This window comes from Acinonyx jubatus, chromosome A1 (assembly GCF_027475565.1).
Source record: "Acinonyx jubatus isolate Ajub_Pintada_27869175 chromosome A1, VMU_Ajub_asm_v1.0, whole genome shotgun sequence".
NCBI classification, from domain to species: domain Eukaryota; kingdom Metazoa; phylum Chordata; class Mammalia; order Carnivora; family Felidae; genus Acinonyx; species Acinonyx jubatus.
This window is the reverse complement of record NC_069380.1, coordinates 134,692,840-134,719,732: the sequence shown is the minus strand read 5'-3', so window position 1 is coordinate 134,719,732 and position 26,893 is coordinate 134,692,840. Positions and strand designations below refer to the sequence as shown.

Below are 26,893 nucleotides of genomic sequence, written 5' to 3'. Positions count from 1 at the left end.
TAAACCATTCCCCTATTGCAGAAATGGGAGACAGTCCATAAACAGAATGCTGTACCATCCCAGAGAGTAATGAAAAACCAAAAGACATGGGTAAACATTGAAACCATTTTGCTAAATGAAAGAAGCCACTTATTATATGATCCCTTTCAAATGAAATGAATAATAGGCAAATCATAGAGTCAGATGAGTGCTTGCGAGGGGCTGGAGAGACTGGATTGAAATAAGCAGTGACTGTTAATGGATATGGCATTTCCTCCTGGAGTGATGAAAATGTACTAGAATTGCCTCAACTTGGGGAATATCCTAAAAACCACTGAACTGTACATATTAAATGGGTGAATTGTATGGTATGTGAATTAGATCTTAATAAAGCTATTATAAAATTTTTAAAAAAAGAGCTGGAATTATTAAGTATATAAGAATCAAAATTCTCAAATTTTATCAATAAGAAACAGGCTAGGGGTGCCTGGGTAGGTCAGTCGGTTAAGTGTCCCACTCTTGGTTTCAGCTCAGGTCATGATCTCATGGTTTGTGGGTTTGAGCCCCATGTTGGGCTCTGTGCCAACAGTGTGGAGCCTTCTTGTGATTTTCTCTCTCTCTCCCTCTCTGCTCCTCCCCTGCTCACATGCTCTCTTTCTCTCTCAAAATAAATAAATGTAAAAAAAAAAAAAAAAAGAAACAGGCCACGCTAGTCACAAGTATCTCATAGACATTAAACTTAGCATCTCTAAAGCAAATTCTGATAAAAGAAAAATTAAATAAAAGAACCTAGATTAGAGAAGTCACCACCGTCGCAGAATCTCCTCTTCTCATCATTTAATTCTAAGCCATTCGCTTACTTGCAGAACAGGGTGAATGTCCATCAAAAAGAGCCCTGCCACTGCGTCTGCTCCTTCTTCTCACAAAGCACAGGAACCCCGGGGCCAAACAGCTCTAACGGCTTTCCCTGTCCCAAAGCATTTGTCTGTGGTACAACAACGATCTCACGCTGCCCATGCTGGACAAATGATGTAGACCCCAAGGAAGAAAATTCTGCTGCTTTCTCTATTAAGAGGGCATTAAAAGGGCATAAGTAAGATGTGTGAACATAACGTATACTGAGCACACTCAGGGTATAGGCTTGTGTTGGGGGCACAACACATGCACCAAATCAGGGGAGACATTAGAGTGACTCTCATGTGCATCAGAACACAGAACAACTCCCAAGAACTCCACTGAGAGGCTACAGTCCACCCAGTCACCCATGAGGTGGGCTTCCTGCAATGTGGACAAGCCAAGAGGTCTCTCCCACAGGGTGAGGAGGTCCATGGTGACTCAAGACTTAAATCAAGACCAAGAAAGCAGCAAGAAGGCTAAGAAGGATATGTAACTGACTATAACATTGCCTGCCATCACTACCAGAGAAGGCACAAGCAGAAATTTTTAAGTAACAGGAAATGAGATGCAGGGCGCCTGGGTGGCTTAGTCAGTTGAGTACCTGACTCTTGATCTCAGCTCAGGTCTTGATCTCAGGATTGTGAGTTCAAGCCTCACGTTGGGCTCTGTGCTGGGCATAAAGCCTACTTAAAAAATAAAAAATAGGGCGCTGGGTGGCTCAGCTGGTCAAGCAGCCAACTCTTGATTTTGACTCAGGTCACGGTTCATGAATTCAAGCCCCACATTGGAGTCAGCACTGGTGGCAAGAGCCTGCTTGGGCTTCTCTCTCTCTCCCTCTTTCTCTGCCCCTCTCCCACTTGTGTTCTGTCTCTCTCTCTCTCTCTCTCTCTCTCTCCTCCCCTCTCTCAAAATAAACTTAAAAAAGTAGAAATAAAATAAATAAAAAATTAAAAACTCTTTTAAAAAAGGAAATGAGATTCTACAAAACAGAAGTAAGAGTCTGCAAAAACTTCAGACAAAATTTCATTACCCTCCAGGTCTTGCCTAAACAAAGAGAGACTGGTTCTCATTGCACCAAAACCAAATTACATATTGTAGGTCAGCAGTCTGCCCTACAGAAAGGGTCTGAAAGAGAGTCAAGAGGTTTTATACCTAATTCTAAAAGGCTGTGTGAACTCTAGACCTCTATCCTTCCGCTGAGAAATTGCAGAAGACTATCCAGTTAAAAGGTACACGGTGATAAATGTAATATAACTTACAGGGGGGAAACGTTTCAGCTGCTTGATGGAAAAGCCATTAAAAGTATATGTTTTTAAAGCTCTCTTCTTTTTCAATTTCAAGTTAGTGTGGAAAGCAAATACTGCCTATATCACATTGTTTTCTTCCTCTACCTACAGAGCCTCCATTTAAAAAATAAAAGTCACATGATACTCTATATGGAAAACCCAAAAGATTCCACCAAAAAACTGCTAGAGCTGATTCATAAATTCAGCAAAGTTGCAGAATATAAAATCAATGCACAGAAATAAGTTGCATTCCTGTACACCAACAATGAAGCAACAGAAAAATAAACCAAGCAATCGATCCCATTTACAGTTGCACCAAAAACCATAAAATACCTAGGAATAAATCTAACCAAAGAGGTGAAAAATCTATACACTGAAAACTATAGAAAGCTTATAAAAGAAATTGAAGAAGACACAAGAAAATGGAAAAGATTCCATTCTCCTGGATAGGAAGAACAAATATTGTTAAAATGTCAATACAACCCAAAGCAATCTACATATTCAATGCAATCCCTATCAAAATAACACCAGCATTCTTCACAGAGCTAGAACAAATAATCCTAAAATTTGTATGGAACCAGAAAAGACCCCGAATAGCCACAGCAATCTGGAAAAAGAAAACCAAAGCAGGAGGCATCACAATCCCAGACTTCAAGCTATACTACAAAGCTGTAATCATCAAGACAGTATGCTACTGTCACAAGAACAGACACTCAAATCAATGGAATAGAACAGAGAACCCAGAAATGGACCCACAAACATATGGGCAACTAATCTTTGACAAAGCAGGAAAGACTATCCAGTGGAATAAAGACAGTCTCTTCAGCAAGTGGTGTTGGGAAAACTGGACAGTGATATGCAGAAGAATGGACCTGGGCCACTTTCTTACACCATACACAAAAATAAACTCAAAGTGGATGAAAAACCTCAATGTAAGACAGGAAGCCATCAAAATCCTCGAGGAGAAAGCAGGCAAAAACCTCTTTGATCTTGGCCACAGCAATTTCTTACTCAATACGTCTCTGGAGGCAACAGAAACAAAAGCAAAAAATGAACTATTGGGACCTCATCAAAATAAAAAGCTTCTGCACAGTGAAGGAAACAATCAGCAAAACTAAAAGGCAACTGACAGAATGAAAGAAGATATTTGCAAATGATATATCAGATAACGGGTTAGTATCCAAAATCTACAAAGAATTTATCAAACTCAACACCCAAAAAGCAAATAATCCAGTGAAGAAATGGGCAAAAGACATGAATAGACACTTCTCCAAAGACATCCGGATGGCCAACCGACACATGAAAAAAATGCTCCCTCCACATCAGTCATCATCAGGGAAATACAAATCAAAACCACAATGAGATATACCACCTCACACCTGTCAGAATGGCTAACATTAACAACTCAGGCAATAACAGATGTTGGCAAGGGTGTGGAAAAAGAGGATCTCTTTTGCACTGTTGGTAGGAATGAAAGCTGGTACAGCCACTCTGGAAAACAGTATGGAGGTTCCTCAAAAAACTAAAAATAGAACTACCCTACAACCCAGCAATTGCACTACCAGGTATTTATCCAGGGATAAAGGTGTGCTGTTTCGAAGGGACACAGGCACCCCCAATGTTTATAGCAGCACTATCAACAATAGCAAAAGTATGGAAAGAACCCAAATGTCCATTGATGGATGAATGGATAAAGAAGATGTGATATATATACACCTATATACACACAATGGAGTATTACGTGGCAATCAAAAAGAATGAAATCTGTAAAATTAAAAAAGATACAACAACAACAACAACAAAAAAGAATGAAATCTTGCCATTTGCAACTACGTGGATGGAACTGGAGGGTATCATGCTAAGCGAAATTAGTCAGAGAAAGACAAATATCATATGACTTCACTCATATGAGGACCTTAAGAGATAAAACAGATGAACATAAGGGAAGGGAAACAAAAATAATATAAAAACAGGGAGGGGGACAAAACATAAGAGACTCTTAAATATGGAGCACAAACAGACGGTTCCTGGGGGGTTGTGGGAGGGGGGATGGGCTAAATGGGTAAGGGGCATTAAGGAATCTTCTCCTGAAATCATTGTTGCACTATATGCTAACTAATTTGGATGTAAATTAAAAAAAAATTTTTTTTTAAGTCACAAAATTCACATATCAGTTCATTAGCTCTCCAAAATTTAAATCACAATCAATTATACTGACCGATCACACCACTGATTCTAGAGTACTCATGCTTATCTGTGCTAAATAGATAGGCTAAAATGTGCACAGAAAACAAAAAGTCCACCTTATCCAGAATATCCTGTTTCTTCCTTTTTATCAGCCTCAAAGCAATCAGTGATTTTGTTCCCTAGGCCCTATTTGACAACATGGACAAGCTGAAATGCATTTTTGAAATAATGGGCAGCCCTTGGGGCACCTGGGTGGCTCAGTGGGTTATGAATCTGACTTTGGCTCAGGTCATGATCTCATGGTTTGTGGATTCAAGTCCCACATCAGGCTCTGCACTGACAGTTCACAGCCTAGAGGCTGCTTCAGGTTCTGTGTCTCCCTCTCTCATGCCCCTACCCCACTCATGCTCTCTTTCTCTCTCTCAAAAATAAATAAACATGAAAAAATAAAAATAAATAAAATAAAATAATGGGCAGCTCTTTCTGCCCATGGGTCTTATCCGTGTTCTTTAATAAAACCGCCTTTCGGGTGCCTGGGTGGTTCAGCTGGTTAAGCATCCAACTTTGGCCCAGGTCATGATCTCATAGTTCATGGGTTCGAGCCTCGCATTGGGCTCTGTGCTGACAGCTCGGAGCCTGGAGCCTGCTTCAGATTCTGTGTCTCCTCTCTCTCTACCCCTCCCCCACTCATGCTCTGTCTCTCTCTGTCTCTCAAAAATCAATAAACGTTAAAAAAAATTTTTAATAAATAAATATTTAAAAAATAATAAAACCAACTTTTCTGAACGGAAAAAAAAAATGATATACAGTGCTTGTCTTAACTAAGTCCCTCAAAACAATTACCGTGATCTGAAGCAAAGAAACTAAATTGCAAAAATAATTAGCTAAGCCAAGAGGGTGGAAGTGGGGACAGGGAAGGAGAGAAAGAAGCACAGACACCTGAAATAATTTTAAGTACATCTCCAAAAGAAGAACGAACAGGCAGACACGCGAAGGAAAAACAGGAGCTGCACCTCCACATGGCTAGATGAATAACGACTATTTCAGAAGAAATATACTGTTAGTCACAGTGGAAACATTTTGTTCCTGGTGCACTAAAGGATTACAGTCAAACAGGATGATGTAGCAGGGCAAAGATCCAGCTAAACCAGACCACCACTAAGTTTTAAATTATTTTAAATTATTATTATTTTTTTTGACAGAGAAACACGTGAGCAGGGGAGAGAGGCAGAGGGAGAGAGAATGTTAAGCAGGCTGTATGCTTACCATGGAGCCCAAGGCAGGGCTTGATCCCACGATCATGACCTGAGCCAATATCAAGAGTAGGACGCTCAACCCACGAAGCCACCCAGGCACCCCGTCCACTAATTTTAAAAATTAATGCTAATGTGAGACCTAAGAAAACAAAGATCCCACCTCTGAAGAGAATTATACGCCTCACACTTCAAAAGCCAGCAACGTGGAGCCACAATACAGAAAATAACAGAAGCGATGTTTCCAAGATCATCAAGACATCAGGCATGGGTTTAGAGAAAGCCCAGGTGAGGTATCCTCAGGACATGAGACTCCAAGTAAGACCACCAGACACCTGTATGCCAAGTCTTTAAACTTCAAAAACAAAAAAACAAGTTCTAAAATACACCAGAAAGGAGGGAAAGATGACAAGAGAATACAGATGTAGGTAGGTGTCTTATGTAACTGCCTTTTCTCCTTGAGAGCAAAAACAAAAATTTTAAACCTTCCAGGTTGGTAAAAATCTGTCTACATTTTTACCACTGCAAAGATACAGGAAATAACAGAGATATGATTGTCAAGAGACATGTATCTTAGAAATAAGTGGATAAGTGGACCTATAATGGGCAAGGTTAATAACATTAAATAAAAACCAACATTGGGGAGGAAAGAAGGAACTGAACAAATAAAGAAGCTAGAGTTCCCTATCAAAATGCACATGTAACATAACTGGAGTTAAACAAGTGATCGCTTCATGTAATAAAGTATATGGATAAAAATTTTAAAAAAATAAAGTATAAGAACTTGTTTTTATCCATCCAAGCCAAGGCCTCAGTAAATAATAAAACATACATTACAATGTAAGATATACTCAGTACATCAGATATCACTTGAATAGTCATAAAGAGTTTCACTCTTCTTTTTTTTTTTTAACGTTTATTTTTTAGACAGAGAGAGGCAGAGCACAAGCAGGGGAGGAACAGGGAGAGAGGGAGACACAGAATCCGAAGAAGGCACCAGGCTCTGAGCTGTCAGCACAGAGCACAATGCAGGGCTCGAACTCATGAACCATGAGATCATGACCTTAGCTGACGTTGGGACGTTTAACCACTGAGCCACTCAGGCACCCCAAGAGTTTCACTTTTTAAATAAATATTGACTAAGTACCTTCTCAGGGAAATGTGTGAGGATATAAAGATTTATCTGATGGTGTCTCTTATCTTAAGAGGCTTAGAGTCTAATGAGGGAAATTAGGATATATCTAGATAAAAGGAATAAACGTCATTATTAAGGTATAGCTCAAAGAGAAGCCTTCCTGCAAGAGATGGCATCTGAGATGCATTTGGAAAATGGACTGGAGACTTAGACTGCAAGGAATGGGGAAGAGAGGGCCCAGCATGGACCTGAGCAGTCATGAAAGGCCATGGTACATATGAAGAACAGTGAGTGGTTCAGACTGACAGTGGGCAGTAAGGCCAGAACATAAGATCGGAACTAGACCACAAGGGGTCTTACGTACCAGGCTAATAAGTCTGAAGTCTGTTTTATATAAATTATGGTTTTGAGCCAGGAACCAGATAAAGAGTAATGCTACAGTAACATGTACAGTGGACAGAAAAGGAAAGACTAGGTAGTCAGGAACACAAGACAGGTGAAGCTAGTGCCATACTCTAAGTAGTAATGTAGGCCCGAACTACCCATGGTGATGGCAGTAGGAATGGAGCTGAGAGGGCCAATCCAAAGGTAAAAATCGACAGGTCTTTGTCAAAGGTTTATTATGTATTGATTATCTGTCCAGCACCAGAGGAGCTCCTGGGGATACAAAGATGAGAATAGACAGACAGATTTATATATCTATATATAGATACATACACACACACACACACACATTTTTTTTTTTTTTTACCAAAATGATCAGGTAGGGGCAGGTAGGGGAAAAAGCAGGCAAGAGTCAAGGATGACACCAAGGTTTCAATCCTAGGGAGAAGTTCAAGAAGGAAGTACCATCAAGAGCAAACAGGGACACGGGTGAAAGAACCATCAGTAGAGAAGTGAATGTGCTCAATGTCTAGTTGGAGCCCCTAAGTAGCAAAGGGAAATCCACAAAGACAGCAGAACCTCCCAAGGTGCAGAGAGAGGTCAGGAAAGATCACGGATATGAAAGGGATGTCATGAGAGTTTATGAAACCATTAAGGACAAGTTCCTGGGTGGAGAGAATTAAACGGAGAGCCTGGGGGAATACGGAAAGCCAGTGGCACAAAGCCTAAGGAAGATTTCAGGAAAGGGAACAAAAGAGGTCATGTGGAGTAAGAATCTGGTCTCTAGGGGTGCCTGGGTGGCTCAGTCAGTTGAGGGTCCGACTTCAGCTCAGGTCATGATCTCACGGTCCGTGAGTACGAGCCCTGCGTCTGGCTTTGTGCTGACAGTTCGGAGCCTGGAGCCTGTTTTGGATTCTGTGTCTCCCTCTCTCTCTGCCCCTCCCCCGTTCATGCTCTCTCTCTGTCTCAAAAATAAATAAACATTAAAAAAAAAAAAAAAAGAATCTGGTCTCTAGGAGGCTAGTAGGACTTCCAAAGGCAGTAGGTTTTATGGAGTGAGCAGTCAGGAACAAAGGTCCTGGGTCAGTTTTTAAGGAGTCTGCTGATCCAGGGAAGGAGGGAAGCTTCAGGGAACAGAAGAAGCTAGCAAAGGTCCTTTTCTTTTGTCACGGCTTTTGGTGCTTTTTCTTTTTCCTTTAAAAACAGAGGAAGTTGGGGCACATGGGGTGGCTCAGTCAGTTAAGCATCGGACCCTTGATTTCAGCTCAGGTGGTGATCTCACAGTTGGTGGGTTCAATCCCCTCTGCACTGACAGTGCAGAGCCTGGTTGGAATTCTCTGTCTCCCTCTCCCTCTGCCCCTCCCCACTTACAATCTCAATCTCTCTCTCTCTCTCTCAAAAGAAATAAATAAAACAAAAAAATGCAGAAGAAGTCAACACAGTTATTGACTGTGAGAAAAAAAAGTGGATGAGAAAATATTAGAGTAAGAGAGAGAAGAGGAATAAATGATGAGGCACAAAGGAGGAGTTGGCATTAGGATTATAAATGAAAAGCTTAGCCCTGGAGAGGAAGAGGGACAACTGTTTCTAGGATAAAAGAAGGCAAAGTCACAATGTTTTTAGTACAAGAGTGCTCGCACACAGCCTGACTTCTTCAGTTAAGTATGAAGCAATAGCTACAGTGCAGACATCGGGTTTAGGGCTCATTTACTGGGGAAAAGATCAGAAAAGGCACTATGGAAACTAGCACACAAGAGAAATTGGAAATTTTCCTCAAATTCCAAGAGGTTTCTAAGAATAGAGGTAAATCTTTACCCTGAACTTCCTACTGGAGTAAAACAGAGAAAAGAAATGCTAAGAGAAGTGGCTCAAAGAAATACTGATGTTAACATTTTTAAGAAACTAAAATAGGAAAAAGGAAAGCATTCAAATGCCCTTTAGACACTTCAGATTTTTAAATCATAGGCAGGTACTACTTACTCAAAAATATATGGACACTTTTAATTTTAAAAAGACATTTTTTTAAGGTTTATTTATTTATTTTGAGACAGAGAGCGAGCAGGGGAGGGGCAGAGACAGAGGGGAGACAGAAAATCCCAAGTAGGCTCCACAATGTCAAAATGGAGCCCGAAGCAGGGTTCAAACTCACAAACCATGAGATCACGACCTAAGCTGAAATCAAGAGCTTAAGCGCCTGAGCCACCCAGGCACCCCTAAAGAGACCTGTTTTTTAAAGCACTTCAAGCTTTAGGTTCCACAGGAGAAGAGATCATACCTGGTTTTATTTGCCAACAGAGCCTGGTTACAGTAGGTCCACCATAAATATTTGTTACATGTTGATTATTTACAAGCTACACGAATGGAAAGACAGGGCAAAGAATAAGCATGCCAGCTGACACGTCTACAGTGGGTTGACTGATGCCCCCACCTCCTCCAAATATGTCCACACCTGAATCTCTAGAACCTTTGATTATGACCTTATTTGGAAAAAGAGTCTTTGCAGACATAATTAAGGTAAGGAACTTGAGATGAGATCATTGTGGATGACATGGGTGGGCCCTAAATCCAATGACAAGCGTCCTTATAAGACAGAGAAGACACAGACACACAGGGGAGAAGGCAAACAAGCCAGAGATCAGAGTCATACAGTCACAAGCCCAAGAAACACCTGGAGCCACTAGAAGCTGGCAGAGGTGAGGGACAGGATCTTCTGAGAGAGCCCAGTGAAGTTGCCCCCTTCATTTCAGACCTCTAGCCTCTAGAACTTGAGAGAACAAATTTTTGTTATTTTTCAGCCACCCAGTATGTGGTAATTTGTTATGGCAGCCCTAGGAAACTAATGTAAGATTAAGGTTGGTACAACTATACAAGTTATAATATCAGGTTAGATGGGCCAATGTCCCCTATAAAACAAAACGCCATAGTAAGAATTACATATTATGTAATGCAAGGACCCTCTGTGCACAAGTGAGCAAAGCTAAAGTTTCTATTTAGATATATAAAGCACAAAGTCACTGCATAACATAAAATATATAATAAATACCAACAATGCACTATATCAATAGAAAATAAAGATGAGATACCATAACTGTGAGAAAAGGCTAATTCATTAGAATATTACTAAAAACACTACAAACTTAAGAAATCCAGGAACAAAACATAAACAAAGCACAAGCATCGGTGTTATGAAGTATTTCAGATTAAAGATTACAGAATAATAAATACTTTAACCTAATATCCAGTCTTAACAAATCTTGACATTTGGCCAAATTTACTTCAGATTTGTGTTAAGGAAATAAAATATTTCAGAAATAGTTGAAACCTCCTGCCTGCCCCCCTTTCTCCTCCCTCCCGCCTCAAAGGTATCCATTGTACTAAAGCTCCGTGTATGATTCCCATGTACATTTTAAGACAAAGTAATAGATTTTTTTGATGGTTTTAACATTTACATACAAAGCAAATGACTATGCATTTATTCTATTATTTTTACAGACTATTTATGTTGATGTGTGCAACTCTAGTTCAACTCTAGTTCACTCATTTTAACAGCTACAAATGGTATTATTCATCTCCCAATAATGGTCATCTAGGTCGTTTGTTAACTTTTGCTAGGACAATGCTACAACAATCTTTTTTGCTCATGTCTCCTCATTCAGACACCAGAATGTCTCAAAGTGTAGTCCTAAAAAAGCAACTACTGGGGCATCTGGGTGGCTCAGTCGGTTAATCGTCGAACTTCGGCTCCAGTCATGATCTCACAGTTTGTGGGTTTGAGCCCCGCATCAGGCTCTGTGCTAGCAGCTCAGAGCCTAGAGCCTGCTTCGGATTCTGTGTCTCCCTCTCTCTCTGTCCCTCCCCTGCTCATGCTCTGTCTCTCAAAAATAAAAAAATGTAAAAAAACTTAAAAATTAAAAAAACCCAATTACACAGTGTCCTTTCTTTTGACAAACTCTTTTCCTTTAGTGAACAGCCTTTATTAAAACATAAAAGCATGCCCATAATTAAGAGAATAATCTGACCTTAAGGCACTTTCTGTGGGGGGGAAAAAAATCTACATTCTGTGTTAAATTCTGTTTTAAATCATCTCAGGCTATCTAGCTGCCAAAGGCATTTGGAGCAAAAAAAACAATACCTTTCATTAATGAGAAGTTACCTGTGCAATATTTTGAGAAGACATAATTGCCTGATTATAGAATATACGGCCAAAGTGATCTCGATCTGGAAATATTTCTGCTTGCCAAGGTAAGTTTGCGCCTCCTGAATCAACTGAAGACAAGGGAAATAACAGAAATAAGTACGTCTGAATGAACGAAACATGCTGTACACAGGAAGACGTGTACCACTGACAGCAACAGTCCTTCATCACATTCACACAAAACCTGCCCTATCACCGTTCTAAACTATTCAACAGCATCTTTCTCCAGTCCCCCAACGCAGCCAAAAAATTCACTGTTTTCATCAAATCCATTAGGCACTCCTCCCTGTGCAAAATTCCACTTGAAATATTTAGGACATTCTCTCCTTTGAGGACCAGCTAAAGCCCCAGAAACACCGCAAATTTTTAACCAGTTCAGCTAAAAAAAAAAAAAAAGTATCTTTCTTTCTTTTAAACCAATGCAAAGCCACATGCAGAATTCATGTGACAGTTTGTCACATAGTGTCTCTGGGACTGTTTATACTGCAGGGCTGAGTGGGGGATAAGAAGGTCAGCTGAATTTGGAAGAGAGCTTGGTTACATCATATCTGTGTGATTACCGGCATGTCCTAGCCGTTCTATGCTTCCTGTTCCTCACCTGTGAAATCAAAGTAACAACAGTAGCTCTCCCAGGAAGCTATTCCTGGGGTGACATGAAATAATGTATATAAAGCACTTACTTAGTTCAGCACAGAGTGAGTGCAAATAGCAATGCTGTGAAAAGTTAGCTAGTCCTATGCCCACCACTCTTGCCTACAATCATCATGTCTTTTGTTGTTATTTAGTACATGACATCCTGTCTCTGGTGCATTTAAGCTTGCCCAAGATGGGGACAACATAATACTCTTTACTCCATTACCTACAGTGTTTGGCACAGCACCTGTAAACAGTAGGGCCTCATTTGCTGTTTTCTGTATGTGCAAAACAAAGTTCACACTGTGAGTCACCCAGGTAAATGCACTTTTGCAGGGAAAAAATCTCTAAGTCAGTACCTGTTCAAACACTTGCAAAAATGAACAATATATATATGCTGGTATTTCACCAAACTAAACCATTATCCAGGCAGCGCCAATTTTAAACTGCCTTGCTTTTATGTTCCTTTTGAAATACCCTTAGATTTAAGTGTAATTTAATTTCAAACATAAATTTACTTTCATTAAAAATTAAATTTCTTAAATTGCATTTGCTGAAAATTATATACATACTCAAAGCATTTAAATTAGTACCTAGCACTCAAGAGATCCATAAATATTAACTATTATTTTCTCACAGTTTGAACTCATTAAGGTTAAGACAAAAAGAAAATATATAGAAGAAAAAAAATCTACACGTATGTAGAGAAAAAACTGGCATACATAAAAATACTGTCACAGGTTATTCCTCAGTGATGTTGTTATGGGTAGTTCTTGTTCACATTTTCTTCCTGAGTTTTCAGCAAAGAGCATGCATTTCTTTTGTAATTATGGAAGAAACCAACAGTTTTTAAAAATACCCAATGATGGGGAGGTGTGGGTGGCTTAGTCAGTTAAGCCCACCTTCGGCTCAGGTCATGATCTCCTGGCTTGGGGTTCAAGCCCCACATGGGACTCTGCTGTCAGTACAGAGACCGCTTCAAATCCTCTGTCCCACTCTCTCTCTGTCCCTCCCCCACACTCTGTCAAAAAAAAAAAAAAAAATGATGACATCATATATAACCTGGTAAACACTCTCGCATTTTACCACCTAAAAATAATTCATTTTACGACTCTTGTGACTTGCCCAAGTAGATGCAGGGGAGCCTGTTTTGCATTGCAATTTCTTGTGCCCGCAAATGCTTCTTCACAGTCACGGGATAGTAGGTCCCTCCTTTGATGGTGGCATCATTGGCAACAATTATACATTCTACTCTGAAACACAGAAATTTCATCACAAAGAGAATAGGAGAGACTTCTTCAAAGTTAAAAGGCCAAGTACATTTCATTGTAAGACACTCCAATGCAACCTTCAACTTCTAGTACATATCACCAATGACAGTCATTAGCAGATGATCTCATGATATGAAAGCAAGCTTTAATCAAAGTCCACATACTCATTTATATCATCACTTTTAACAAGTTTACAAACTCATACTTGACTTTTAAAGAGTCATCGGTCCTCTATTAGCAGTGAAAAACTAACAACCTCAGCCACATTTCATAATGGTTCTTTCAATGAAATGATCCTAGCGAAACAATAATAAAATATACACACAAAAATAATCCAAATCTCAAGGGTGAGAAATCTCTCATAATAAACCACCAAGTTTCCTTTTAGGATGGTAATTGGCAAAAATGAAAACTGATCCATCAAGAGAATTTATTTTTCTTATTTTCAAAAGTTCTTAAATATTACTACCACACGCTTTTCAAAAAACTAAAACAAGTTTAAAACACAGTATCTATCTTGCTTAAAGTAACAATAGATGCAAACTATAAAATGGCATATTGAGAGCACCTGGGTGGCTCAGTTAGCTGAGTGTCTGACTTTTGATTTCTGCTCAGGTCATGATCTCAGAGTTCGTGAATTGGAGCCCCACGCCAGGCTCTGCACTAACAGTGTGAAGCCTGCTTGGGAGTCTCTCTCTCCTTCCCTCTCTCAAAATAAAATTTAAAAACCACACTTGAAAAAAGTAAAAAATAAGATAAAATAGTGTATTGAAAACATATTAAAGTGCATCATCAGTGGTGCCCTTTCTCACCAGAACCACTTAGCTGAGTACCACGCCCATAAGGAGGACACGAAGAGCAGAGTGGTGAGTGCAGACCACCTGTAAGGGAAACTGCTCAACCCTGCCGGGAAGCCAGAAGGAAACCTGAGTGAACAACAGTGGGTTCTTTAAAAAAAATGTAATCTTGGGGCACCTGGGTGGCTCGGTCAGTTGAGTGTCCGACTTCGGCTCAGGTCTTGATCTCACAGTTTGTGAGTTCGGGCCCCGTGTCGGGCTCTGTGCTGAAAGCTCAGAGCCTGGAGGCTGCTTCGGGTTCTGTGTCTCCCTCTCTCTCTGTCCCTCCCCCATTCATGCTCTGTCTCTCTCTGTCTCAAAAATAAATAAACATTTAAAAAAATTAAAAAATAAAAATAAAAAATGTAATCTTGTTTATATTTCTGATTTTTTTTTAAGATTTTATTTTTAAGTAATCTCTACACCCAACATGGGCTTGAACTTACAACCCCAAATACAAGAGCTGTACACTCCACCAATTGAGCCAGCCAGGCACTCCTATTTATGATATGTTTTAAAAGCTCACTTTATATTCTCTAGAATTCTAAAAAGTGAGTCACTGAATCCCTGTTGAAAATAAAGTGGACAACAGCAACTGAACAGCGGCCTCAGGTAGCAACGGACTGCTCGCATTAGGGTACGTGGCCAGCAGTGCTCCCCACAAGATAAAAGGGTTCCTCTCCTTAGAGCATCTATTTTATTGATATAAAGCTTCTTTCCACATTACAGTTAGCATTTTAGAGTGGACTGCCAATTTTTCATGACTTTAGTAAACAAATTAGATTTCAAAGGAAATTTATGCTCTGGCAGGTTGTTGAGGCTATCATCTCACACCTCCAGGGTGCACTGTTCTGCCCCGCCCTGGGGGTGGTGCCCTAAAAAAGCTTAAGAAGCTGTGATTCAGGAAAGGGGCCAGACTATGGAGTCAGACAAGCTATGGTGAAATGTTGGCTCTGCCACTTGCTGAACATGTGACCCTGAACAAGAGACAGAGCCACTCTCACTTGTTTATTGAAAGGTCACATGGGCACCTGGGTGGCTAAGTCACGTTGAGCATCCAACTCTGGATTTCGGCTCAGGTCATTATCTCAGCAACATGGAACCGAGCCCCACGTCATGCTCTGCACTGAACATGGAGCCTGCTTGGGATTCTCTCCCTCCCTCTGTCCCCCACCAGCTCACGTGTGTATGCTTTGCATGCTCTTTCTCTTTCACAAACAAACCAACAAACAAACAAAACAGGTCACAGACATGTTACGGAATAAAAAATAAAATTAGTCCACAAAAAGGCTGCATTGTACATCTACTGGTTTTGTATACCCACAATCTATTATTTTGGCAACAGAACCAAACTTTCTTTCAGACGCTGCCTCTTACCTAATCCATGTGGTTCAAGTGACACTGGCCCCCAAAGCCTATCTTCAAAGGTATAGAAAAGAACCAGCTCCTTCTACCCCAAGTCCACAGTGTGGCTCAGCAAGGGGCGTGGGCCCCCATTTACTTTTACTCCTGAGTGACCTCAAGAAAGCTGATTTTCATATACCTCAGTTTTCTCACTTGTACGTGATAAAAAAAATTTTAAATAGGGATAACAGTAGTATCTATTTTATAAGGATAATACTCATACTTATTTCAGTGATTTAACATTCATTTAATACTTGGGGCACCTGGGTGGCTCAGTCAGTTAAGTGTCTGACTTTGGCTCAGGTCATGATCTCACAGTTAGTGAGTTCAAGCCCCGAATTGGGCGCTGTGCTGACAGCTCAGAGCCTGGAGCCTGCTTCAGATTCTGTGTCTCCCTCTCTCTCTGGCCCTCTCCTGCTCGTGCTCTCTTTCTCACTCAAGAATAAACATTAAAAAAAATTTTTTAGGGGCGCCTGGGTGGCTCGGTCGGTTAAGCGTCCAACTTCGGCTCAGGTCATGATCTCACGGTCCGTGAGTTCGAGCCCCGTGTCGGGCTCTGTGCTGACAGCTCAGAGCCTAGAGCCTGTTTCAGATTCTGTGTCTCCCTCTCTCTCTGCCCCTCCCCTGTTCATACTCTGTCTCTGTCTCAAAAATAAATAAACGTTAAAAAAAAAATTTTTTTTAAGAAAAAAACATTCATTTAATACTTAAAATATTCCCTGGCACATAGTGGACACTGGATAAATGTTAGCTATTGTTATTCTGGATTATCTAATTTAAGGAATTTAAGTGGGATTCTAAGAAGAGAGCTGGGTGACTGGACCCCTAACCCGAACCACAAGACAATAAGATAAACATTAAGTTCAAAAAAGTTTTCTTAAATAAATATCAGAAAAAAGGATCATTTGAACTTGAACATAAAACATAAGTACTTAAAAAAAAAGGGGGGGAGTGCTTGGACCCCAAGCCTAACCCCTTTGGGGCTCTCCTACCTCAGCTACTGACCTTACAGAACAGAAACTGGGATGTCTCTGGCTAGCCCTGCCTCTGGGTTTAGAAAGCTTGCCTGGGAATAAAACCAAAACACACCTGTGACCTGATAACACCGTCTGAGCTCCGACATCCAGCTATGTTCACACTTATCAGCTAAGAGTCAATAAATTCTTTTTTTCTTAAACCAGTTTGGGCATCTAGCATCGGCCAGAGAAAGAGTGGTGACAATATATACAACCACACTATTTACGTAAGAAAGGTGCGTGTAAATCACAATGAACTGCTACTTCACACCTAGTAAATGAGTGAACCTTTTCAGTCATAATATCTAACACTGGCACAGCTCTAGGGAAAAGGTAAGCCTTTCCTTGGCCAGCATGGTAAGTCTAGGGAAAAGGTAAGTCTTTCCTTGGCCAGACTCCCATGGAGAGGAGTCTCGTGGGGCAAAATGCATACGCTCAGTATGAAACCCTGTTGTTGATGTGCATAGAGAACGACTTGAAAGTTGGTGTCTGGGAGGATACTTCTGATTACATGGTTTAAAATGTGCAGTGGAATTAAACCAAGCTGTCTTCTGCTCCCTGTCTTTACCTACTTGAAATCACTGTAGAGTAAGGGGGATTCCACACCAAGCCCCCAAATAAAGAAAACAAAAACAGAGCATCATACTGTAAGTGTGATACAACTTCATTATCTCATTCTGGAAATAACCACAAAAGATATAACTTGGCCTATAAAATAACCCCTGACATCCATTCATTTATTCAACAAATATTTTTTAAGTGTGTTCTATATGCCTTGTCCTTTTCTAGAAACTAAGGACATGGAGTGAACAAGAAGGGCAAAATTCCTGATGTCACAGAGCTCCCATTGTAGTGTAAAGGATCAGTTAGGGGAAGCAAAAACACACAACAAATCCGTTAGGTAATTTCTGATTATATGTGCTATGACACTGTAATAAAACAAGGTAATTCTACACACACCAATTCTTTCTGGGTTTCCAGTCCCAATGTGCGGGGGAGGGTTCACCCACATTCAACATCAAACAATTCTCGGACACTCTGCGGGGGTATTGCTGGTGTCTGAGAATTCAACTCAATTCTGACATGATCTACTCGGAAACAGCATCATATTCCACAGGCTAAGGGTTAGTCCTACAGGACTGCTCTCCACCCCCCACTGCAGATGGCAATCATAAGCTTAGGCTGTGACCTGTGCTTCCTGACCAACCAGCTATAGACTATAGGTTCCAACGACCTCCACCTTAGGTTCTTTTAACTTGCTAGAATGCTTAACACTTAAACACTTAAGTTCACCGTTTTATCAAAGACATGATAAAAGACACAAATTAACACTCAGTGAAGAGATGCACAGGGCAAGGTATGGGGAAAGGACGGGGAGCTTCCATGTCCTCTCTTAGGTGCACCACTCTGCCCTCATCTCCACATGCTCACTGACCAGGAAGCTCCCAGTCCTCTTGGGTTTTATGTAGGCTTTACTGCCTAGTCACGACTGAGTAATTCAGTGGCCATTAGCTGATTCGATCTCCAGCCCCTCTCCCTTCCCCAAAGGTGGGGATTGGGGGAATAAGTACGGCAGAGAAGTTCCAACCCTCTAATCACACAGTTGGCTCTCTGAACAACTAGGCCCTGCCCTGGGGTGGGGTCCAAAAGCCACCTTCACTGATAGAACAAAGTTCACCATGACCACTCTCAGTACTTCCAAGGGTTTGGGGAGCTATGAGCCAGGAACTGTGGACAAAGACCAAATATATATGAGAAGCAAATTTTGGTCATCTGAATGCCTAAATACATCTATCTACAAATCACACTATTATAGTAATACAATATTTATTATTATTAGTTACTATAGAACATATAATAAAACAAGATAAAATATATAATAAAACAAAGTAATTGAGATGGGGCTATGTTACGGTATAATGGTGAAGGAATGGTAAAAATAACAGTAACAGCCCATACTGACGTGTCACTTATGATGTACGAGGTGCGCTTTCAAGGCTTTAGGTATGTGAGATATCCCACTTACAGATGAGGACACAGGTACAAAAAAGTTAAGCAACTGGCCCAATGTTACCAACCAACAAGTTAAAACCAGCATTTGAGTCTAGGCAGTCTGATTCTAGAATGCACGCTCCTAAGCACTGCTCCAGGGGAAATATGAATGGAGAGCAAAAGCCACTGAAAGAATCAGGTGAAGAACACTTGATTCAGAGAAAACGGCTTGAGTATAGGCCATATATACATATATATATATATGTTTAGCGTGTTCATGAAACAGCAAGAGCAGGATGGCCACAGTGATAGAGGTACAAAGGTAAGGTGAGGAAAGCAGGCAGGGACTGTTTCTTACAGGACCTAATAAGCCATGTAAAATATGTGAATTTGCCAGAGAAAAGGACTACAGCTCAATTATTCATCAGCCAGTTACTATTTCAGGCAAGGAATCCTTGATTCTAAGCTGGTTTATAAATAGAATTCCATACAACAAGTCTTCTCATTAAATTTCTTGGGGTCTACTTCAGAAGGTATCACGAAGCCTAGATCAATAGACGCAGCACTACTCAAAAATATATAAGAAAGCAATAAAGGTATAAAAGTTTTTAATGACCGTATGAATGGATTTGGCTCTGAAAAGCTCCAGGCTGAAGGTACCAATGACCTTGCTGCAGGGAACAGAGCTTCTACTCTCATCTACACGAGTCTGTCTACTCTCAGGGGCAAAAGTACACTTGTATTATGCATCTCTTAAGGAATAGAGGAGTTTCTCTTCCCTTTGTTTCTTTCTCTTGTTCCATGACAACCCTCTACAGTAGATGGTATGATTATTCCATTTTATAATGAATCATATTATCTTGGGGCGCCTGGGTGGCTCAGTTGATTGAGTATCCGACTCCTGCTCAGGTCATAATCTCGTGGTTCATGAGTTCAAGCCCCGTGTCGGGCTCCGTGTTGACAGCTCAGAGCCTGAAGCCTGCTTCAGATTCTGTGTCTCCCTCTCTCTCTATCCCTTCCCCACTCACATTCTCACTGTGTCTCAAAAATAAATAAACATTAAAAAAAAATTTATAATGAATCATATTTTCCAGATGTGAAAACCAAGGCACTGAGTGGTCAAGCAATTTGCTAAAGGTCAAACAGCTACAAAATGCTAAAGCCAGGATTCTAATGGAGGCTGACAACTCCTGAACCCACACAACTTTTAAGTGTAATTCAATTTCCTTCCAAGCTGAAAACTTGGTAACGTGAGAACAAGGCACAAAGAAAGAAAACGAAAATGAAAAATATAAAAGCACAAATAATAAGATATTAATATATGCACAGGAAAGGTGAAAGAGCATGCTCTAACCTGCTGTCATTATGACTGGAGACATAATTAACTATCCTGCTTAATTACGTATTTCATGATTATGAATTTAGTTTAACTCTGCATGAAGTTTATCCTTTTATGAAAGGTTTATTTTTAAGCGTCCCCTAAGACTACAAAAAGAAAGTGTCTCCACACTGGGTAAATATTAAGCAGACCATAACTGGCAAAGAGTGCAAGAGTGGTGGGGGTACAAGAAGGTGAAGCAACAATGGTGAATGGCTACGGCTGTACCTCCCCTGAAGGTACGAATCATGGGGAGAAGGTGGGAGAACATACACACAATAAACCAGCATCGGAGTCAAATGCAACTGTATCAGGCTCAGAGTCCATCCACCTGAGGTCAAAGCTGGGCTTTGCCAGGGTCTTGATCTTGGGCCAGTTATGATCTTACCAAGCAGGCTTCCGTGCCTGCAGAACAGGGATGATGACAGTAATACCCATTCTCACATAGCTGTGGTGATCATTAGAACAACTGGGGCATGTGGGTGGCTCAGCCAGTTAAGCGTCCAACTGTTGATTTGGGCTCAGGTCATGATCTCACACTTATAGAGCAGAGATAGAGCCCCGTGCTGGGCTCCATGCTGGGTGTGGAGCCTGGTTAGGATTCTCCCTCTCCCTCTGCAACTCCCCCACACGCATGTGTGCTCTAGCTCTCCTCCTCCCCCCAAAAATACATAAGTAAAATAAAACAACCAATCAGTGGGAAGTGTTTACTACAATGTCAGGCATGCTAACTTGAGATGGTAAATGTGAGACCATAGATAAATATACGCAAGTAAATTTAAGTTCTAGCAATCTAGATTCCCCAAGTCTAGAGTGGTTCTCAAATATTAGCATTCCAGAATCTTGGAGGGCTTGTTAAAAAACAGATTGCCAGGCCCCACCCTCAAAATTTAATACTTCTTACGAAGACCTAGTAATCTACACTTCTGTCGAGTTCTCAGGTGATGCTGATGCTACCTGAAGAGCACAATTAGAGAATGACTCCTCTAAGACAGTGGTTTTCACCAGAGATGTCCAAGAGATCACCTACAGAGCCTTGGAAAACGATATAAGCGAAGCCCATGCCTGCAGATTCTGATTATGTAGGAAGATTTGGATTTGAGCCCCAGAATTTGTGCTGGTTTTTTTTTTTTCCCCCCTTCAGTCTTTGTCTCTAAATCTCCACAGATAAATCTAATACATGTCTGGGCAGGAAGCCTCAGCCCTACATAATATAAATAGCACAAAACTTGCAAGTTCATATGCAAAGCAGTGAGAGCTGGAAGACTGTGCCCGTCAATCTTTTCCTGGCCCACATTATGGAGTTTAAGTAGAACACTCACCCTGATACTCTCCCAATGCCTGTAATAATGCCACCTGCAGGCACCTCCTCATTAGCATATAACTGGTAACCTGCAAACTGGGAAAATTCCAGAAATGGAGACCTGCAGGGAAGAAAGGATATTGCCTGAATTGAAGTTATTTTTTAAAAATGCATATTTAAAGTTATACGTGGAAAAGATTAACAAGCCAATGTTTCAAGCATGCATGTTGAACATATATAAAATCCACAAAAAAGAAAAATATTTAAACAAAATCTAGTGTGGGTAGTTTGAGGATTTACACAGTATAGCCATGAAATAGAACACTAAGTAGCTATTTTAAAGGATGTTGTACCAATGTGTTTATTAGTACAGAAAAAGAATAGCATGTAACACTTATATAAGCCCCTCTCCTTTGCCCAGCTCTTTTTCAGGACCTTCAGAAACCTAACTCACTTGTACCTCAGAACTACTTCCTGAGGTGGATCCTATTATGATCCCCACTGACAGAGAAGGAAACTAAAAAAAAGAAATTGAATCACTTGTCTGAAGTCACACAACTAGTAAGTGGCAGAGCTGGGTTTTGATAAGCAATCTAACCCCAGGGACCAGGCTCCACACCACTGTAGCTATTATTACTCCACCTTTCACTTACTTAAATGTTCAAGATCTAGTTAAGTAGGGGAAAAAAGGGTGTTATAAAACACCACATTTAGTATGATTCCATTTTTCTTATAAAAAAAAGTGTCTATTACACATACACCTAAGAACAGTCTAGAAGGATGCACACTTGGTGTTAACAGTGTTTTTGTCTCCAGGTTGGGAATATGGGTGTATGTCATAAAAAAATACTTTCAGGGGCGCCTGGGTGGCCCAGTAGGTTAAGCGCCCGACTCTTGATTTCAGCTCAGGTCATGATCTCACGCTTCGTGAGTTGGAGCCCCACACTGGGCTCCATACTGACAGTGTGGAGCCTGCCTGGGATTCTCTCCCTCTCTCACCACCCCTCCCTGCTTGCTCTCTCTGTCTCTCTCAAAAATAAATACGTAAATAAACTTTAAAGATTAAAAAAAAAAAAAAAGGAGGACTGAGTTTTTCAGTCAGTCAGGTGTCTGACTTCTACTCAGGTCATAATCTCACCGTTCGTGGGTTTGAGCCCCACGTCAGGCTCTGCACTGACAGTGTGGAGCCCGCCTGGGATTCCCTCTCCCTCTCTGTCCCTCTCCCACTGTGCTCCTCTTTCAAAATAAATAAAAATAAAACTTAAAAAAAAAACCACTTTTGGAGTCCTCATTCCCTTCTCTCCACCTGCATTCCCTCCACTCCAATCCTTCAGGAAATCCCACTGGGTTAGCTCTTGACAGGCCTAGCACGTGGCATTCTCATCACCTCCAGTACTACTATCCTAAGTTCAAGTCACATCATGTCTCCTTTGAATCACTGCCACAGATGTCTAACTCATCTTGGTGCTTCCAGCCTTGCTGCCCACTTCTACTCCCCAAACAGCAGCTAGAATGACTCTTTTCAGATGTAAGTCACATAGATCATAATAGTTTCATGTTCAAAATCCCAAGAGCCTCCTCATTCCTCTCTGGATAAAAGCCAAAACTCTTGGGGTGCCTGAGTGGCTCAGTCGGTTAAACCTCCGACTTTTGATTTTGGTTCAGGACATGATCTCATGGTTCATGAGTTCAAGCCCCACATCGTGCTCTGCGCTGACAGTGCAGAGCCTGCTTGGGATTCTCTCCCCACCCACGCCCCACCCCTCACTCTCTCGAAATAAAAATAAACTTAAAAAAAAAAAAAAAGCCAAAACTCTTACACTAACCTCCCAGATTTTATAGAATGGAACCCTACCTCCTACCACTCTCCCCTTCATGCCTTCTACCCCAAACACACTGGCATCCTCGGTTCTTGAGCGTATCAGCATATCCTGCACACTCCTACCTCAGGGCCTTTGCAATGGCTATTCCTTCTGTCTGTTAACACTCTTTCACTGTATTTCAGGGCTCTCTCTCTTCACTCCTTCAAATCTTTGCTCAGATGTCACTTTCTCAATGAGGCCTACCCTAACCACCTTATTTAAAACTACAACTTGACCCTCCTCCCTTATTCCAGTCTTTCTTTTTCCCATGACATTTATCACCTTCTAACATACTGCAGAACTTACATTTGTCATTTACTTTCTACTTCCTCCTGCTATAATGTAAACTCTAGTTGGACAAGGACCTGTGTCAGTTTTGTTCACTCATGTATCACTAGCACCTATAACAGTGCCTGACACTTAGCCTCTCAATAAACATTTGTTGTTGAATCTTAGAGTAAGAATCAGAATTTTAAATCACTTATTTATAAAACTGTTTAAGAAAGTACCACAGATTAGAGAACACTTGAGTTAGCACTTGGGCTATACCAACCCTGGGTCTATAAGACTGTCCACTCTTTCTCTGGCTAAAAGTTTTCCTCTTGATACGTGGCGTTCTCGGGCTTTCTCACTGCCTCCTGCGATAAAAACATGATTAGATTAGATTGATAGCATATAAGGTCGCCCAGTATTTTAAGGCCAGAAAAACATAAAACAGCCCAAAATACAGCACTTTTAAAAGTTCAACGTATCTTTTCAGAAACAGCTAACTTTCAGATCTTCCATTCAACTCACAAGCTTTATTTTCTGAGGTAAATAAACTTGCATTTAAAAAAAAAAATCAGTCGATTTCTGATTTCACAGCGTACCATACATTTTCTGAATTCACTGGTAATTGCTTAAAGAAATAATATAGCATCTTCTCTGCAACTCATGCATTGCCAATACTGCCTCAACTCCACATCTGTTCAATACCTACGACTACCTAGCACTCTGCTACGTACTATGTGAAATTTGAAAAAGTCCTAGCTTCATTTGTCCCAGGTGAAAAGCACTGTTTTAGAAATGACCTCCATGATGAGTGCAGCAAGACTTACCTAAAGGTAGGTGACCCATAACTTTTTACACTGTCTCCAAATGGGAGAGAGCTGCACACCTAACATGGCAACTAAGAAGTCCACTTCTGTTAGTATCTTCACTCAGAGACTGGCTTCTGTGTTTCCTCAAGTTGCTCCGGTCCAAGAAAACTACAGTAGTCAAAGAGCCCACGGAGGTAACCGGGTGAGGCTGCCTGAAGTGAACAGCACACCAACCCTCCCCGAGACTGACGGCTGCCAGGCTCGGTATCTCGTGATTATCGAGAACCCACTCTCAGCAACCCAAGGCATCAGACCAGAAAGGGAAGGATCATACGGTACCTTAATAGGTTTATTTTCACTGGTGCCCACGACTTTCAGCTTAATCCGCTCTGGGGCTCATGAAGTGTTCAGCTATCTAAAAAAGCTATTTCTTTGGGGGCTTTTTAGGGGAGAAAACAAGCTCTTACCTACTTCATACAAGCTTCCAAGAATTACCTTGTTTTTCAAACCAGGCCTCTTTCCTCTATCCAAGGGAATTTTTTTTTTCCTGAAGAGGCAGATGGCATATTTTTAAGATTAAATCTGCCTTAAAGTTACCAAGAAAATTGTATTACACGTTTAACCTTTTAAAATGAAAATAATTCTAGGAGGCAAAGATTTAGTTCCAAAATAGTGTAATGAAGTCAAACTGCTCTTCTCTTTCTCCCAACCACTCAGAGGACCTGACTTCCCCTACTAAGGTGGGTCTGGGTGTAGGAGAGCGCAGGAGAGAAGGGTTATCAAGGGGCACAGGAAATTTCTGGGAGAGGCACGTTTATGATCTTGGTTGTAGTGCCGGTTTCACAAGGAATATACCTATGTCAAAACTCAAATTGTACATTTTAAATAATGCAGTTTATTGTATGCCAGTTATACCTTAATAATATTGTTTAAAAATAAATATTACAAGAAAAATGCACCTGAGGCAATGAAAGGAAAGCCAGGTCTTGTGGCGAGGGTCTTTGGAGAGTCAGGTGACCTAAATACTCACTAAAGGACTAGCAAGGGAGAGGTGGCCAGAGAAGGCAGAATGACAAAGAAGTGATAAGAAACACACACATTTGTTTTCCAAGTACTTAAGATAAAACCATTCTTTGTTAATTCCGCCTAGAGTATGAATTGGCAATTTGGAACAGCTGGTGACTTCCAGTTTTATTAGGAAAAATCAGAAAGAGGGCTATCCTTGAAGCAGATTTTCAGATTACAGAGCTCTGCTCCGCTGGCATTTAAACTGACTTGGGATATGTGGATAGCCATAAAAACAACATGACACAGCATCTTAGTTTTCCAAGGATTATTCTCAAAGATTCTGCACTATCTCCATTTCCACAGACTTAGAGACTGAAAAGCCCTTCTCCTAGCTCGTTTACCATATTGCATTCATTCTAATACATACATTTTGTTCACACTTTTAACATCCCTGAAATCAGGAAGCATTCTACAGTTTACAGGATGTGGCTTTTTTTTTTTAATGTTTCTTTATTTTGAAAGAGAGAGAGAGAGCACATGCACGTGCAAGTGAGGGAGGGGCAGAGAGAGAAGGAGAGACAGAATTCCAAGCAGGCTCCACACTCGGCTTGATTCTACAACCAAGATCATGACCTGAGGCGTAATCAAGAGTTGGGCCAACCAGGCACCCCTATAGCATCTTTTTTTTTTTTTTAAGTTTATTTACTTCGAGAGAGAGAGAGAGAGAGAGAGAGAGAGGGAGAGAGCATGAGCACCAGCAGGGGAGGGGCAGAGAGAGAGGGAGAGAGAATTCCAAGCAGGTTTCATGCTGTCAGCACAGAGCCCAATGCGGGGCTCAAACTCACAAACAATGAGTTCGTGACCTGAGCTGAAATCAAGAGTCAGATGCTTAAGTGACTGAGCCACCCAGGCGCCCCAAGCATCTTTTAATCAACACATCTGTCTGCCTCTGCCTGCACAGCACAAATGTCACTTCAACTGTGACATGCATTGTTAGAACTGTATGCATGGAGTTAACTTCCATTTTAAAAGTCTTCAAAAACCATCTTTAGGTCATTACAAGTCCCCTGTTTTAACCACCAAAACTATTTGTGATTTTCCATATTGGTAAAGTAATTATCACGCAGCATTATAAAGCTAAGCACTTCAGAATCTATCAAAATACTTACAGTGGCACCTGCGGGGCTCAGTATGTTAAGCATCCAGCTCTTGATTTCTGCTCAGGTCATGATCTCATGGTTTGTGAGTTCAAGCCCCACGTCTGTGCTATTAGCCCAGAACCTGCTTGAGAGTCTCTCTCTCACACACTCACTCACTCTCTCTCTCTCTCTCTCTCTCTCTGCCCTATCCTGCTCGCATGTGCAAGCAGGCACACACACTCTCTCTCAAAATAAATGAATAAGCTTTAAAAAAAAAACAAACTTATTTTGGAAATAGCTTTTAGTTTCAACTCACAAAGGCTTCTAATTTTTGCATTGACCAATAATGGCACAGCAGAATTTGCTGTAATTGTTTATACATTAATAGTTTACATTCCCTATGATGCAATTTCTTCCAAGCAAAAGGATGTCTATTATGTCCACAATTTGAAAATAGAAAATAATAACAATTTGCCAAGTTCTTAGGAAATATCATTTATTTAATCAGCAATAAACCCACACAGACATTATTTCCAAGTTATATAACAAAGCAGAAAATTCATAATTATGCAAAATTAGTATATAGGATGAATATAACTAATGAACAGAAAAGGTTTCAGTTGCTTCAGGTAAAACAAAAATTTTAATGGATGCTG

General features: G+C 40.7%; 1 protein-coding gene across 1 annotated transcript in view; it reads right to left on the bottom strand.

Annotated features, from left to right (window-relative positions):
* The window catches only part of MCCC2 (methylcrotonyl-CoA carboxylase subunit 2), a 71,499-nt gene that overhangs the window by 35,363 nt on the left and 9,243 nt on the right, over positions 1-26,893 (bottom strand). The window contains exons 3-6 of the mRNA XM_015074584.3: positions 23,565-23,649; positions 21,169-21,270; positions 13,075-13,202; positions 11,275-11,387 (exon numbers count right to left, since the gene is read on the bottom strand). Of these exons, the coding sequence (XP_014930070.2) occupies positions 11,275-11,387; positions 13,075-13,202; positions 21,169-21,270; positions 23,565-23,649 (428 nt within the window). The remainder of the gene's footprint in view (positions 1-11,274; positions 11,388-13,074; positions 13,203-21,168; positions 21,271-23,564; positions 23,650-26,893) is intronic.